At 49.3% G+C, this 15265-nt stretch overlaps 2 protein-coding genes across 5 annotated transcripts in view; both read right to left on the minus strand.

The window, feature by feature from the left end:
* Window positions 1-898: 898 nt before the first annotated feature.
* On the minus strand, window positions 899-9570 carry MFSD6L (major facilitator superfamily domain containing 6 like). The gene is made up of 2 exons (XM_056341725.1): window positions 1900-9570; window positions 899-1684 (listed from the first exon to the last, which is right to left on the minus strand). Exon 1 carries the CDS (start codon window positions 8124-8126, stop codon window positions 6186-6188), a length of 1941 nt encoding a protein of 646 aa, XP_056197700.1. The 5' UTR covers window positions 8127-9570; the 3' UTR covers window positions 899-1684; window positions 1900-6185.
* A 133-nt stretch (window positions 9571-9703) lies between these two features.
* The window catches only part of PIK3R6 (phosphoinositide-3-kinase regulatory subunit 6), a 42310-nt gene continuing 36748 nt past the window's right edge, over window positions 9704-15265 (minus strand). For all 4 annotated transcript variants that reach the window (XM_056341712.1, XM_056341684.1, XM_056341692.1 and 1 more), the window contains 4 exons: window positions 14993-15083; window positions 14435-14505; window positions 13375-13487; window positions 9704-12620 (listed from right to left, as the gene is read on the minus strand). In XM_056341712.1, the coding sequence (XP_056197687.1) occupies window positions 12464-12620; window positions 13375-13487; window positions 14435-14505; window positions 14993-15083 (432 nt within the window). In that variant the 3' untranslated portion in view covers window positions 9704-12463. The remainder of the gene's footprint in view (window positions 12621-13374; window positions 13488-14434; window positions 14506-14992; window positions 15084-15265) is intronic.

A 15265-nucleotide genomic window follows, 5' to 3' on the forward strand; every position in this document is an offset into this window, starting at 1 on the left:
GCGTCTGCTATCAGCACCTTGCAGCATCCTCATCTCTAGCCACTCTTCTTCCCAATGAAACAGATCTGTTTGAAATGTCCTTACTGCAACTGGCATAAATCTGAGAAAAATCTTGGAATTCCCATCTCCAAAACCCAGAGAGGAGCTGCTGACTCTTGATCCACTCCAGTGTTTTAAACCAGAACACGTGCAAAGGAGACAGTGCTTCATTCATTGAGGATACTGTGGCATATAAACAAAACGAGGAGATAAAAACTAAGTCTATGCATAAAAAAAAAAGGGGGGGGGGTGGGGGGTAGAAAGGAAGGACATGGGAGCTGGTGCCCTGGGTTAGAAATGCAGTGGCAATGTCTGAGAGCCGGTGAACCGCGAGCAGCTGCAGCAGCACCTCGCTCCGGCAATCCTCTGAAAATGCAGAAGCACCTCTTGGACCAAGCAACGCAAAGCCACAGGGCCACGGAAGCGTGCTGTAACCTTCCCTGGAGCTGCAATGGTCCTTCTTGGAAAATATAGTTTCACTACTCCAATGAATTGTTCAGGAACGCTCTGAGTGTTGCAAGGCAGCTGCACTGCAATTTTAACTCCCAGGCTCCCAGTTAGGCAGGCAAAGCCCAGCTGAGGGACAGCCATTTCAGGATTTCGTGGTTTGCTTGTTTTAATGTGAAAAATGAGAATAGCCACCAACTGGCTGTTCCTCAGTTCATTAAATGATGAGCATCTGCCATCACTACAATTATGAACTCGGGTCTGAAGTGACTCACCTTGTTTTGATTGCTCCACAATGCAGAGAAAATGAACGTGTAAATGCTTTAATCAGTTTTTCCGTCAAATACTCTACAGGATTACTTTTGCCAAGAGTAGCCAGATCTGCTGTGGATTGCAACTTGAATTCACCACATTCTATATGCTCACTTTATTCTTAATAAAAACAAGGGATTAAATCAAACCGTCCAGAGTCACACACAAGAATTATGATCCAATTAACACACGCTCTTCGGTCTGCTGTATTGAATGTAATCATTATGCACAAATGCATTTTGCAGAGGTAAATGCAAATCAAGCGCACCACATGGTGCACAGACAGTCGGTGTGCCCCATGCAGCCGGCAGCCCCCGTGGCTCTTTGGTCACCCAGGCACGATCTACATCCTCAGATCCGGGGCTGCAAAATTTTAATGGGTCTTAAGTTGATTTTCACATTGGTCTGCATGACAGGAGCGTCACCAGCAGCAACACTTTCAGGGCACTAGCAGAACGCTTCTTAGAAGTACCAATATTTCCCTGTATGCAGTCACTTCTCTAAAAGCCAAGCCTCTACACAATAGGAAGTACACAAACACGATAAGCTTATAAACAGAAAATCATCCAGTACCAAGCAACAGTAACACAATCCCCCCAGGCACTTGAAAAGTGCTGACAAGTACAAAGAGAATTAAAACGCAGCTTGGAGAACATTAGGATGGACATGGCCATTTGAAGCTCCTTAAAGAAACAACCTGAGCAGGCAACAGCAAACAGCAGATACCACTGTGGCACATTCGACAGATTTGGAGTCTTCAGAAATGCTTCTCAGGTGCTGCCCACAGGGCCCTTCATGGCCAGCTCCATCAGGCACATCTTGGTGACAGCAGGAAGCTGAGCATTATAACTTGTCACTTGCTGAGAAAGGACCCGAATGCCTATTCCTGCGGAGGGATGTACATGTCAGAATAACCGGTTTGGAGTTATTTAATGAGTTTGTTTTCCTGAGGATTTGTCAAAAAATCAGGTTCGTGTTTCTCAGTTCATTCTTTGAGTATGAAAGTTATTTCAGCATGTGTGTTTTCTGCCTCAAAATTCCTTTTTGTAATGATAAAAAGCCATGTTAACACAAGCTTACTTTCTGCAGTGTTGCACCTACCTCCATAGTTCTGACCTTTCAGTCTGATCAGAGGTGGAAATGTTCTCGAAGTTTCAAGAATGAAGCCATGTCACCGACAGCTCCCCTGTCTGCTGTGCTGGCGAGGTCATGCTAAGGTAACCACGGTTTCTGTTCTGTGATTTCTTCAGGCAAGATTTCTAAATATTAAAGGTGAAGCAAAGGTTAACTTTAAGGTTGTGTCATACTCTACATTTGGGTTCACGGTTTTATGGTCGCAACATAACCGATTTAAAGTAAAAAATCGCCCTTGGCCAGAAAAATCATTCATATTACAGGAAAACCAGGCGCCAGGGAGAAACCACGCACAAAAAAAAGTATCTGTGCCCTGAGAAATGCAGTCTAAATTAGCAGAGATTCCTCTACATTGGCACCCTTTTGATAACTACAGCAATACAGATGCCAAGCTGAGTGTCAAGACATTTCAAGACAGACTCCTCTTCCCCCCGCTGCATTAGTACAACTTAGTGCTCGTGCCAGTCATGGTGAGGAGCTGCCGAATACTTTTAAGAAGTCTAAATGGGACCCATGTTATAAAGGCACAGAATTTTGGTATCATGCTGTAATCGTAATTTACCTAAGACTTCAAATCAGAGTAGGAACATCTTGTCTGTACTTTAAAGATGAACAGAACAAGAAACACTTTTACTAGCAGCACCGAGGGCAGCAGGGATTGTGCCTTGGAGGCATTACACCCCGTCATGGAAGAAAAGACAATTCAAGAGCTTTTGCTTTTAAGATTCAGAACATGCAGAATAACTCCACAGCTCTCAAAAACATCACTCTCCCCTTCTTGTGAAACCACAGCTAATCAGACTTACCTTAAATGGACCATATCTACAATTTTGGGAAATGACTCATTACAAAAATACAAAAACCTCTCTGTGAATTCATCTGGGCAGGTTTCACTACAGTCTACAAAGACACATGATGTGGTTGCTTGCTGAATTATAGAAATCTTTGGAGAACACTGGAAAGGATCTCACTATGCTGATCAGATGCACAAGAAAAATGAACATTTAGAACATTAGAACTGGTGCCCACCAAGTTACCTGATTTCATATTCTGAAAGTGCCACGCTACTTAAGTCACACATAGATGTGAGGTGCACACAGAGAGGAGCTGAAGGAAACATCTGCAATATCCCTTCATAAAACAACTGCTGGAAAGACAGAACCTGCAATAAGTTCCCTTATAACTTGGGAACCAATTTTTAGAAAGCGAGATAAGATGTCTGATGCAATGCGTTACTCAGATTCCAGTTCAGCTGCATCAGCTGTGTACCGAAACTACCTGCAGGGCCTCTAAGTTATTTCACGATAAGCCAAGAGGCTTTTGTCATTTTTTGGCAAATGGTGCCTCATGTAATAAAACTGATTTCCTTGGATCCTTTGAAACTTCTCACAAAGTACACATACATTGAGCTATGTGAAATTTAAAATCTAAGAGCAACAAAGACCGTCATTGTGTGGGATCTGTTCCTCAGCACTGACTATGGTTTGCCTCCTGAGCTCAATTAACTCTAAATGTATTCAGAGAAGAAAGGCACAGCTCAGCTTAAACGCTGGACTGACACCAAGGGGCAAAAAAAGAAAAGTATTTCTACATCTAAGCCTCTGAAATGTACTTAAAGTTCACCGTGACGCAGGCAAACAGTAAAATCTTTTTATAATCGCTTTTAACTTTACAATTGTTTAAGAATAAAAATTTAAAGAAACAGGAGTTTTTACATCAATTTTTTTGGCAAATAGTTGCCAAGTAATGCAAAAATAACTGCTGATGTGGTTGGAAATGCATCATGAAAATCTATTTTCCCCAAAGGCAGTTTGGTTCTTCTTGGTTACATCTTATTCCCAACAGCGTTAAATGCCTTGGCACATTCTTACATCTGCAGGATCAATAAAGACATGCTCAAAGCAAAGTCTCACACAGAACAATTTACACCCACCTTCTTCCTTACCTTTTCGGCTTGCAGGTTCTGTGACCATCAGAGAGAAAGAAATTGAGTCACTGATGCTGTAGAACTCACACACAGAAACTGTATAAACCTCAATGGAAAACCATTTAACCAAACTGGTGAAATTTCTTCAGTGAATGAGCCCTCTGCCACATTTCCATAGCGGTTTGTAGTTTGGAACACATTTCAAACTGTATAAATATGATCCTCTCCTGAATCAGCACCAAATGTGTTTCTTGGGTTAATAATTTTTTTAAAAAAAACCTTACTATGCAAGTTTATTACACCAAAGTTGGGCCATACCTTACATCCCTTCTGTTCAAAGGGGCAGTGGCTCAGCACACCTAAACATCTGTGACTAAAATGATGGCAGAGGTAAGAGCCCAGGTCTCTGCCAGGCAGCTGGTATCACCTCTCTGCCACAGTTGCAGGACGGCTGGCACAAGCGCTTTTCATTTCAAGGTTTCCCTTTGCAAAACTGGGATTGCAGCAGCCGATTTTGTGCTGAAGCAGATCAAAAGAGCCCGTACCACCCATTTAATTGGCTTCAAATGAGGGCAGCCACTTCCACCTAAAGAAGCAACTGCATCGTAACCATTCCAGCTACTGCTGCAGCGTTTGTCTCATGAAACCACTGACGGCTCTGCGATACGCTGCGTGCAGTTATGTTACTGAAGCCTGATGTCAGATACTCTATTAACAAGTAATTAGATTCCTGAGGTATTATATGATAACAAGGCTGGGATGAATTCTTGACACTAAAATTGTTCTCAACACGAGTTTGAATTCCTGGGAGAAGGTAACATCTTAATAAAAAGTTCCAGCTATTCTTGGCATGAGGACAATTCTATTATAGAGTTATTGTAGTAGAGTATTCTGCATGGCACAGTGGATTTGTGCCAGGAAATCAGAGAGCTAATTACCCTGAAAACATCTGATGTACAGATAATCTGGAATCGATGCACGCAGAGAAAGAGATTATCTTCAATAGCATTACTTTTCCTTGTCTCCAACTGCTTTCTACTGAGTCCAGAATGCAGCAGTGACAGACTGCAATGCCATTTGCATACTACATTTTAAATATGCTTTCAAATAAATATTCTGCTTTTTGCAGCTGCCTGTCTCATGGCTTGTAAAACACTAGGGAGATGTTATTAAAATCCATCCCTCTGCAAAGGAAGGATGTAGTTCCTTGAAGAGGGAAGTACCTAACAAACTGCCAGCAGCTTTTGATGGTAGCTGAAAGGACTGTAAGGCTCAAAGCTCCTCCGCCAGCCTTGCTTAAGGTCTGACATGGATTTTTTAACGAGATCAGACCAGCAATTTTTCATTTGTAAGCAAATCTTCCCTATTGAGGTCGAAATCTGTGTGCTTTTGAGGTTAAGGCAAGGCAGATAAGGCAGCTTGAGGCTCCTTCTGGACTTGGCAGGCCCTGTTCAGCACAGATTTAGTTCTAAACGGGAAACGTGAGAAGAGGGCTGCCCGCAGGCCAAACGGACCCAGGGAGGATCACCAGCTTCAACCAGACCAACTCAGCCAGCAACAAGCTCCTTCTCAATGAATATTGCCCTATGCTAATTCCCAGCCCACCGGAGTTACTGGAACCAGGAGGGAAGACTGCTTCCTGGCCAGCCTGAACACTAGGTGCCACCTTAGGTAAACAAGGAACTCCACGGGTTGCTCTGCGGCCGTCTGAATGGGACGGCCAGCGAGCACCGACTGTGAGCAGACCTGGCAGGTTTTTTTCCAACAGATGCCAATGCAGAATCATACTTGAATCCCAAAACATGAGAAGACAGACAGTCTGTAGCAAAACCTAATTTTACAAATCAAAGCAGAGCAAATGAACCATTTTTTTTATTCACATCCCTTATTTAGCACAAAGAGTTCACAGAAATAGCACCTTGAAAAAGTTTAGTGTGCTGTTAGCATTACAGTGTTTTTTGTTCAATTGTGTCCAAGTACAGGTCACAGGCTGTCACTCACTGTTTCCACAGCATCAGCTCTGGGGAGCAAGAATTTAATCAAGTTTGCTTTTTGACTAAAAACTTAGCTACATTCATTTCGACAAATGTATATCTGAAATACCTTGATACGATTTTGGAAGCAAAATCATTAAGTTTAAAGAGGAAAAATTACTACAAGAATACTATAAATTAAGAAAATAAAAAGATTTAGATTTTTTTTTTTTAAATACAAATCTGTCCTGTCAGATATATACTGCATATATTTAGCACTTTAGAATTAACGTCATTTCTGGGCATCCTCATCATACCACGTTATCACTCCACTCCCTACATTCAAGTACAGTTTAGCTGATCCCATGCTTTTGTGACCAATTCCTGTTAAAGCTTTCATCCTTCATAGCTTTTACCAGCCAGTCCCTCTCGTTCTCCTCATCAGAGTCACTCATATCACTGGAATCAGCAGCCAGGAGGCGAGAATAATTAATTTTTTTCTGCCGTGGCAATTTAGATTGGACAATTAAAAATAAGAAGAGCCACAGCACCAGGCACACGCAGCACACCCTGTACAGAACTGCCAGGCCAAAGTATTTCACGACAAATCCTCCTGCAAAACTGCCCAAGCTTGCTCCTCCACCATAGCAGAGGCCCTGGAGAACAGTGTGCAGGGACCTCTCCATGCCTGGCGTGGCTATGTCATCCACCGTCATGTTAACCGCCCACCACAAAGCACCACTACTGAAGGCGGATAAAATCTGAATAAGGAGAGCTGACCACACAGTCCACAAGAAGGAGTAGCACAGAAGCTGGATTGCCAGGAGGCTTAGACTGACTGCAACAATTTTGCTGCTCGAGAAAGTCCTCAGCAACTTCCCTTTGAAGAAATAAAGCAAAAATTCAGCCAGGAGCCCAACGGCCACGAAAAGCCCCATGTACAGCTCGCTGCTGCCTTGGTCCTGCATCTGCCAGAAGAGAAAGTTGTGCACCACAGAGCCAGCCATGCCAGTGAGGAAGACGGTGATGGTGTACAGGATTGCTTGGCTGTCGCTCCACAGTAGGGCCAGGGCTTTGGCCGTTTTGTTAACACGGTCAGCTTTCTTGGGAACGTGGATGGGAAAAAAGACAGTGACGAGCAATGACAGCGTTATCAGGAGTGCGTAGCCATAGAAGTGGACAGCGAGGCGAGTGATTGTAGCGCTGAGGAAGCAATTCAGGTGATCCACAAATATGGCAATGCCGCAGGCACCTACAGATGCACCCAGGTAATTCCAAATCCACAGCCTGGCATACCTGTCAGTCGCATCAACAAAGTCGAGATATTCATAGAGACTCTCATCTACTGTCCATTCCAGAGAGGTAGCCAGCAGTTCCCAAAGCACAACAATACCCAGTACGATAAGAAAAATCTGATGCTCTCTGTCCAGAAAGATGTATTGCACTGCCTCGAAGCTGACACCTCGAGTGTCTTTCTGGTGGTCTGAAAGGTTCCCAGGCACATTAGTATCTCCAACAGTAGGAAGAGTTATGTTAAACAACGAGGGCTCATTACTTTCAGTAGCATAAAGGCTGCCTTCAGCATTCCCAGCCAGGTCTGTTACAGCGGGAGCCAGACTGCTGGTTTCATTCCTGACTCCCGGTGAGGGGGGTCTGTAGGAGGGCAGCATCCCTGCTTCCCGGGTATCCTGGTTAACTGCTGTCACCGAGGCTGCCCAGCCCGAGGGACCATCCCAGGAGACGTTTGTCCTTGTGCCATCCTCACCGTCCTCACCGGCCCCTCTGCCGCCGCCGCCGAGCGCACCTGGCCGGCCGGCCGGCCCCTGGGAGGCAGGGCTGCTCACCGCTGCGCCCCCGCTCGCTGTCAGGGCTGCAGAAGCCGTTCCCACCGGTTCTTTCGACCCAGCACCGACGCTCAGAGCGGCGTCGGTGCCGGCGGCAGCCCCGGTGCGGCCCGGCTGCCGGCTGCCGCTGCAGAGCCGCCCCCCCGCGGCCCCGGGGGCCGGCGGGACCAGGGTGAGCAGCAGCCCGGCCGCCGCCGAGCCCAGCAGGCAGCCGGCGACCAGGAGGCGCCGCTGGCGGCGGCCGCGGGGGCAGCGGGAGCAGAGCGGGGCCCCGAGCGCGGCCGCCAGGCCCCGGGCGCCGGCCACGACGCCCACCAGCGCGGCGGGCAGCCCCAGGTGCCGCAGGTACAGCGTCAGAAACGGGGCGGCGCAGGCCCGGCCCGCGCCCTGCAGCACACGGAACAGGCCCGAGAGGGCCAGCGCCCGGCCGACGTCCCACTGTTGGCTCATGGCGCCGCCGCATGCTCCTCCCGCGGGCACCGGCGAGCGGACGCGCACCTGCGGGCCCCGCTCCGCCCCACCGGGCCGCGCTGCCGCACCTGCCCGCCGCGGGGCCCGGCCCGCACCTGCCGCCCGGCCCGTTGCCAGGAGACGGCGGGCGGGGGGGGGACAGCGCCGCCTGGCGGCCGGGAGGAGAGCGGCGCCGGGCGGGGCGGGGCCGGGCGCCCCAGCGGGCTGTGCCGCGTGTCGTGTCACGGGCCCGTGCCGACAGCATCACGGGGGCCATCGCGACACCGACATCCCGCGGAGCTGGTTCCGCGACACAACAGCAGCGCAGCGCAGCACAAAGCGGCAGAGCCTCGCTTCTGATGAGCCCAAAGCAAGGCATGGGGAGACAGCATCCTGCTGGCTTTGGAACACCCTTCGGAGGGGCTGTTCCCCGGCTCTGCTCCATCCCACCCCGGAGGCTGCGCTCCTCCGGCTTTGGGGTCTGTCCGCTGCGGAGCACGGGCAGGTGGGACAGCCCGGGCAATGGGCACCTGCGGAAGGCTCAGCCAGTTCAGCCAAGGAAAGGGAAGAACTGGCCATAGGTCAGCCACCATCCGCTGGAGAGCTGTTTGCAACTCTGCTCAGCGTCAAGCTGGGCATGCAGAGCACCGTTGGGGGCATTTTGATGTAACAAAGACAAGTGTGATGTAATGGCTTAAATAAATGTATTCAGAAAGGACTTTGACAGGCTGGGAGTCTTTCCAAGGAGGTGGGGAATCCTGCCAGGTGAAACCCCTAACACAGCTGCGCCGGGAGGGTTTGTGCCTCCAAGCCCTGCCTCCAGGCTGCGTTATTTATGAATGCACCCTGCACTCAGGTTTCTGTGCTCTCCCAGTCTTCAGGCAATCGTGTCCACCCTCATCCCCTTGAGGTCCACCTGCCACGTCTCTCCAGACATTTCACCCAGACCATACACAGAAGGTGACGCTGCTCCGAAGCCAGCAGTTCCTGGGTCCAAGGTATACCTGCACACTGTTCCTGTTCTGTGGTCACTCTGTGATCTGCATTAGCTGCCCATCATTTCCAGCGGTAAATAAAACCACCTGTGAAATTCTCTCACGGCTGGGCTAACTCATTAGTGCGAGTTCATGAACTGTTTCTGCTCTGTCAATGAGCAGCTCTCCTGCAGTCGGTTGGATCACCGGGCTTTAAGGGATGTCTGGAGAAAACCAGTGTTCCACTTTTCCCAGCCCAAGCCTCCGTGTGCTGGCCCTGGTCAGGGAACAGGGTGTTTTGAAGTAACAAACTCTGAGGGCAACAGGCTGCGGGGACATTGTATCGGCACCGAGGGGATCGAGGGGCAGCCAGCATGGGCGCTATGCTCTGCTGCTTCCGAGTTGCTGCAATTCAGCCATTTCTGCCCATCCCGTCACAAAGGAGCTCTTTGGCCACAAAGTCTCTCTATGTAACAGAGCACGCGGGTGGGGAGGAGAAGACATCAGCCAAATGACGCTGATGTTTGTCTTTTCCTACCAGCTTATTCCTCACCCATGCTAGCCACATGCAAACATAAAAAGCCAACGAAACTGAGTTTCTGCTGAGTTTTTTCATTTTTTTTTAATTGGCATGAAAAGGATTGCACCTTCTGATACAGATCATCTCTGACACCTATACAAATAACTTATAATCCATCTACATCATTTACAACTGTACAGAGTAAACTCTGGGCACCACAGACCACGCTCCAACCCAGCGCATGGTCTCTTGGCTTTGTAAGCATTTACCTTGTGCACCAGGGTACAGGAACCCCCCAGTGAAGCCCCAAAGAGGCAGAGGTGTCAAGAGTCACTGGTCACCCCTTAAACCCTGTGTCACCCTACGCAGCAGCTCACAGAAAAACAGCTGGTGCAAGCAGGCATTTCGTGGCTCATTTCTGAGCCTCCTGCCTAGTTCCAGCTTCCTTCAGGGCCAAAATGTTTGCTGTCTAAGCCCAGCTGGGCATCAAAATATTGGTGGTCATCAACAATTTTTGACCTGTGAGGTGAAAAACAGGACTGAAGAACTAAATGCCGTTGCTGAACTTTTGCAGCCTAGTGACTCCTCTGGGGGGAGATTAATGCTCGGGGACTGTGCCTGGCTCAGCTGGGAGTGAGTGGCTATGTCTGCCAGCATTTCAAGGTATCTTCCTTAGGAAACGGTCTTGTTGCTGTCGCCCAACATGATTTTTCAGCTGTTGGTGCTGGTTTGGTATGAAATATTTCTTGGGACCTGGAGGTTTTTTATGCTGCTAAATAACCCACCAGCTGCAGGCAGCTCTGGAGCTGCTGTGCCCCCAGTAGTGTATTCCAGCATGGTTCTGGACTGCACTGGTGCGTTCAAAGTGAGAGTGAGTAAACTTGCAGCTTGGGAACAGAAGCGACAATGCCTGCTGTGCCAGGTGACAGCAGGAGCAGGAACACAGCAGCCCTGTGCTTGTCGGCAAAGACAGACCAGGGAAGCCTGAGACTGAACCCCCAAAGCCTTGTGCACATGGCAAGAAATGCAAGGAAGATTTCCACAAGGAAGATTTCCAGCCAAGACATCCCACCAGCTCAGAGCAGTTCTGCATAAGGGAAACTCCTCTCCAGAACCCCAGACTGGCATTCCTGCAGGTGGGCTCCTTGTGCCACGTGTGGGTGGTTAAGCAGAAGTGACTCCCCAGAGGTGCAGCTCCCCAGGGCTGGGCAGACCTAGCACAGACAGGGCAGGGAGTTGGATTTGTCACCAGCGAACAGAGGTTTGCCAGTGCCACTGCAGCTGGGCCAGCATCACCCTGTAGCACGGAGCTGGCTCCAGGGACAGCCAGAGATGACTGGGAAGAGCTGCTATGCACATATACAAAGCTAAAGGACACTTTCTTTGGGCTGCTGATCCAAGCAAGCACCCCTGAGTGAAGGCAACCCAGGTAATGAATTATCTGGGAGCTGAGAGAATAAAAAAACCCAATAGTGTCATAGAAGGAACACCCCCAAATCCCTCCAACATGAATCTGGGGAAGGTTTCCCAGAGACGCTCCAGAAACCACAGGTCACATTCAGAAAGTCAATAAATACACACCATTTCTTCCATTATTTCAGCCTGCCACAAACTGGAACAAAGGCAGGGTCCTCCTACACGATCATCCTTGACACTGGGTTAGTCTGAGCCTGGGTGGAAGCAGCAGCTGAGCTGTCCCTGCTCAGCCTGGCTCCTCTGCCAATGAGGAGAGGGTTTCTACACCATGGTAGCAGCAGAAGTAAGGAACAGAGAAGTCCTGCAGGCATCCTGCCCATCCAGCAATCCCAGGAGCACCACTCCACTCTCGTACATCTCTTACCTGCACAGCAGACAGAGAACAAACCAGGACCCCAAGGCAGACTGGGCGCAGAGGTATTGTTGGCTGGCCTCACGGAGGGACTCCGTGGGGTTGTAGGTGGTTGTTCCTGGGATGTACACCTGGAGAGATGCAGCTGCCACTCGTGAGGCTCCGGACCAGATGTGGAGAGGTTGCACAGCCAAAGCCACAGCAAAATCCCAGATGGACTCAAAGGTACAGCTCAGACATCGAAGAGCTCTTGTGCAGCCTCCATTGTCTGCTCAACGAAGGTTTCTTCTTCCAGCCGACCCGTACCATTCAGTGAGCGTATCCCACAGCACTGCCTGGGCTGTTCTTGCCTCGTTCATCACTGCCAAGCACCGCACTAGATTTCCCATGTCTCTGTTTCACACCATTCACCACTACTTTGTGTGGCCCCTTTGAAACAACAGCAGGTTTTCCACCAACTTCCATAGAAGCTGCATTAAACACAGATGCTGTCTGGTTGTGCTCAGGCTTACAATGAGGTTTCCTAGATCAGTCAGGGGAATAATTGCTGGTTTGCCCAAATACATCACCCCGTGCCAGCATGAGGAGTTTGCTGTGCAGAACCCTGCACAACAGGCCCTGATCCCCTGCCAGGCTGTGAGACATCACCGTGACAAATATTACCAATAGCGACTGCTCTCTGACCCACAAGCACAGCAAGCACCATCACCTCAGCTGTATTTTCCCCAGTCTTCCTGAAATAAGGAAGCTCAAAGGTTTTCCCTGACTTGTGCAAAAGGTTAAAACTCAGTTCTCCAGCAACGGTCTGCCCCTTGCCACGGGGTGCTCTCTGGGGTCATCACTGTCACTCAGCAGGGCACGGCTGCCCTCCCTGAGCCCGATCCTGAGCTGCTTCTGCAGCTTTTGCACCATTATTGTAAAATCACCGCTGGTGGCTTTTAGTGTGTTTTCTTTTTCCACCTCCTTTGTGATGACCCAACGTCATGTCTCTCACATCAGCTTTTTCTCGTATTTTTCATTGGATGATGCCTGCAAACGTGTTGATAGGCAACAGCAGAGACTTGGGCATGTATTTCACAAGCCCCACATCTTCTGTTTCGTGCAGGTTGAATTTCATTGTCCTTGTCTTTTGCAGGCAGTAGCTGGGCTCTAGGCAAGGGGACACTTCCACGCTGCAAGAGCACAAGAACATATTTACTGCAATGTGCAAATCCGCCCTTGCGGGCTGGAGGCTCATTTGGACTGAACGTCAGGTCTCTCCACTGACTGCAGAGGGAGGGCTGTCATATTGAGACGGGCAGCTGCTTTTATGCTTTTCAACTGGTTTTGGCTAGAAAGATGAGTTGATGTGTATTAGTGTTTGACCACAAAACCAGTGTCCTTGACCTGGCTCAGCCTGATTCTCAGGAATTCATATTTTATGTTTGCTCCACATGGTCTGTGGACCTTAAACCACCTGTCTCTTTGCTTCCAACACATCACACGTTGCTGCAGCTGCTACAGGCACATCGATCCCTGCTGTTTTCACAGTGCTGAATTCTCTCTCCCTACCTTCACATGCTTGAGCCTATGGTGAGGAATGCAGTCAGTGGGGAGAGCTTCAGCTCCACAGTATAATCAAGGAGATCCAAGATCTCAGGTTGTCCCTGGGAGTGCCTATCCTTCTGCTGTCTTAACGACAGCACCTTAAAAGGGAAGAATCATTTTGTTTTGCACACCATCACCCAAACCCACAAAGGTAGAGGAGCACCACTCTGCCCTGCGTTCCCTTGGGAAGCGATGTATTTGCCTGTGGGTCTTTTGTCATGCGTGAAGATCAGGACTAGGACTCCCTGGGAAACAGCTCCACCACCTTGGGAGCCCTTCCAGAGAGGAAGGCGAGGTCACCAGTGAGATCACAGAGCCTGGCACGTGTGGCATTCTCACCTGATCACGTTCCTGTAGACTCTTCTGCTGTCCTTGTCCAGACACACCGTGAAGGGCCTCTGCTCTGTGCTCCTGATTTTGATATTGCATGTTTTCAACCTGTTTGCCACAGCCTGGATACAGAGGAGAAGGAGGAAGAGCCCAGTGAGTGTCTTGCTTCCCTTCCCTTGGGTGGCTATGGAACCGACTAATTATGACATTTCTCTCTCTCTTTTTTTTTTTTTTTTTAATCTCAGACGTGACATAAAGTTAATCCTTTTTCTGTAATCACAACTGTAATCACAATCTGGTCAAATCTTTCAAGGGCAACCTTTCCAAACTGGCAACGCTTGCACAAGTTGAAAGCTTTGGGATGTTGGATGTGGGGTATGGTCTGTTCTCCAGGCCCGTGGTGTATCTTTGTGGAGAGCGTGGGCTGCAGTACCTCGGTGTTTCCAAAAGCCAGGTGAAAATAAGGAAAAGTGTGCTGACTAGCTAAAAATACCAGCTAAGAGACTGGAAGCTCCAGGGCCCAAATGACCAAGGCACAGTAATACTTACTGCCACCCAAATGGCAGTGACACGTTCCCACGGGGCAGCGTGTCCTCTGGGGTCAACTTGAACTCACATGTAAAATGAAGAGGACAGGAACCCAAGTTTTTAATCCCACCTCTTGCAAAGTCATCTTTCTGAGCTGGCAATTAGATTCATTGACCTAATGGAGTTGATCACAAAACTATATAGACCCTTTCCTGTACTCGGGTGGAGCCACAATGACTGGGACCAAGCTTTCTTTCTCCACTTTGTCCCTGGGGTCACAGAATAACCCCAACAGCAGTTCTGTCCTTCAGGGTCTCCTAAGACAGGATACAACGTGGCATTGACCAGCAAGGATGGCATCTGGTGCTTTGGCTCAGAAATCCAGACTTTTCTATGGAAATTCATTGCAAAACACTCTCTGAGCAGGGTGGCCCCAAGACCACCTCGTCCCCACAGGGTGTTCCCCCTTCCACTGCTGTCATAAGGGATTTCCATGCACTGGCCAACCCCTCCAGGGCTGTGAGCATCCACAGCTACTTACCGAGAACGATCGTCCTGACAAGTTGTTGATCCTAATGATTTCAGTGATGTTCACGTTCAGACACACCAGGTCTGCAAGAGAAGCAGCATGTTAGCCTCGGGCCATGGCACATCTCAGCTCAGCTTGGAGTGGGGCTGCTGCCAGATCCCGCGTTTTGGGTGCATTGCCAGAGGTCCGTGGGACACACAGAACAACAGAAAAGGAAGACTTTAGCAAGGTCCATGGGCTAAGGATTTGTGTGGGATCATGCTCAGGGTGGAAAACTCAGAGGCTATGCTAAAGGCAAGGTGAAAGAGGAAGGCTGCAGCAAGAGGAAGGTGCTGACAAGCCTAGATTCAAGTTACACCGGAACCCCACATTACAGGGAACCCCAGACACGTCATTCCCGAGAAAACACACAACCACAGACCATGGTGACACCAATACATGCATGTCACTGATTCAACCCCCCCCAGCCCAGGCACAATTTGCGCTAAATATCATGGTCAAATTTATTCTATCAAGCACCAGAAAACCCAGCAAACCCTCTTCACATAGTTCCGAGCAGGAAGAACCCACCATCAGCCTCATCAGCAGGGATGGCTTTCATCACCAGACCCGTGGAGCGGAGGGACACCGCCAGCTCCTTCGACCGGTCGCTCAGCACAACCTGCAGGCAAGGCTCTGTTAATGCCCCCAGGCAGCGAGGTGAGACGGGGAGAAGTCTGGGGGCAGGTTTTCACAAATGCAAGGTTAGCCAACAGGCTTTTAAAGTTCACCACAACCTGCGGTGAGGTCTCTGTCCTCTCCTGGAGTGCAGCTCCAGAGGGAAAAAGGACTAGAGCACTCCTT

The sequence above is a fragment of the Falco biarmicus genome, chromosome 1 (assembly GCF_023638135.1).
Source record: "Falco biarmicus isolate bFalBia1 chromosome 1, bFalBia1.pri, whole genome shotgun sequence".
Lineage (NCBI taxonomy): Eukaryota > Metazoa > Chordata > Aves > Falconiformes > Falconidae > Falco > Falco biarmicus.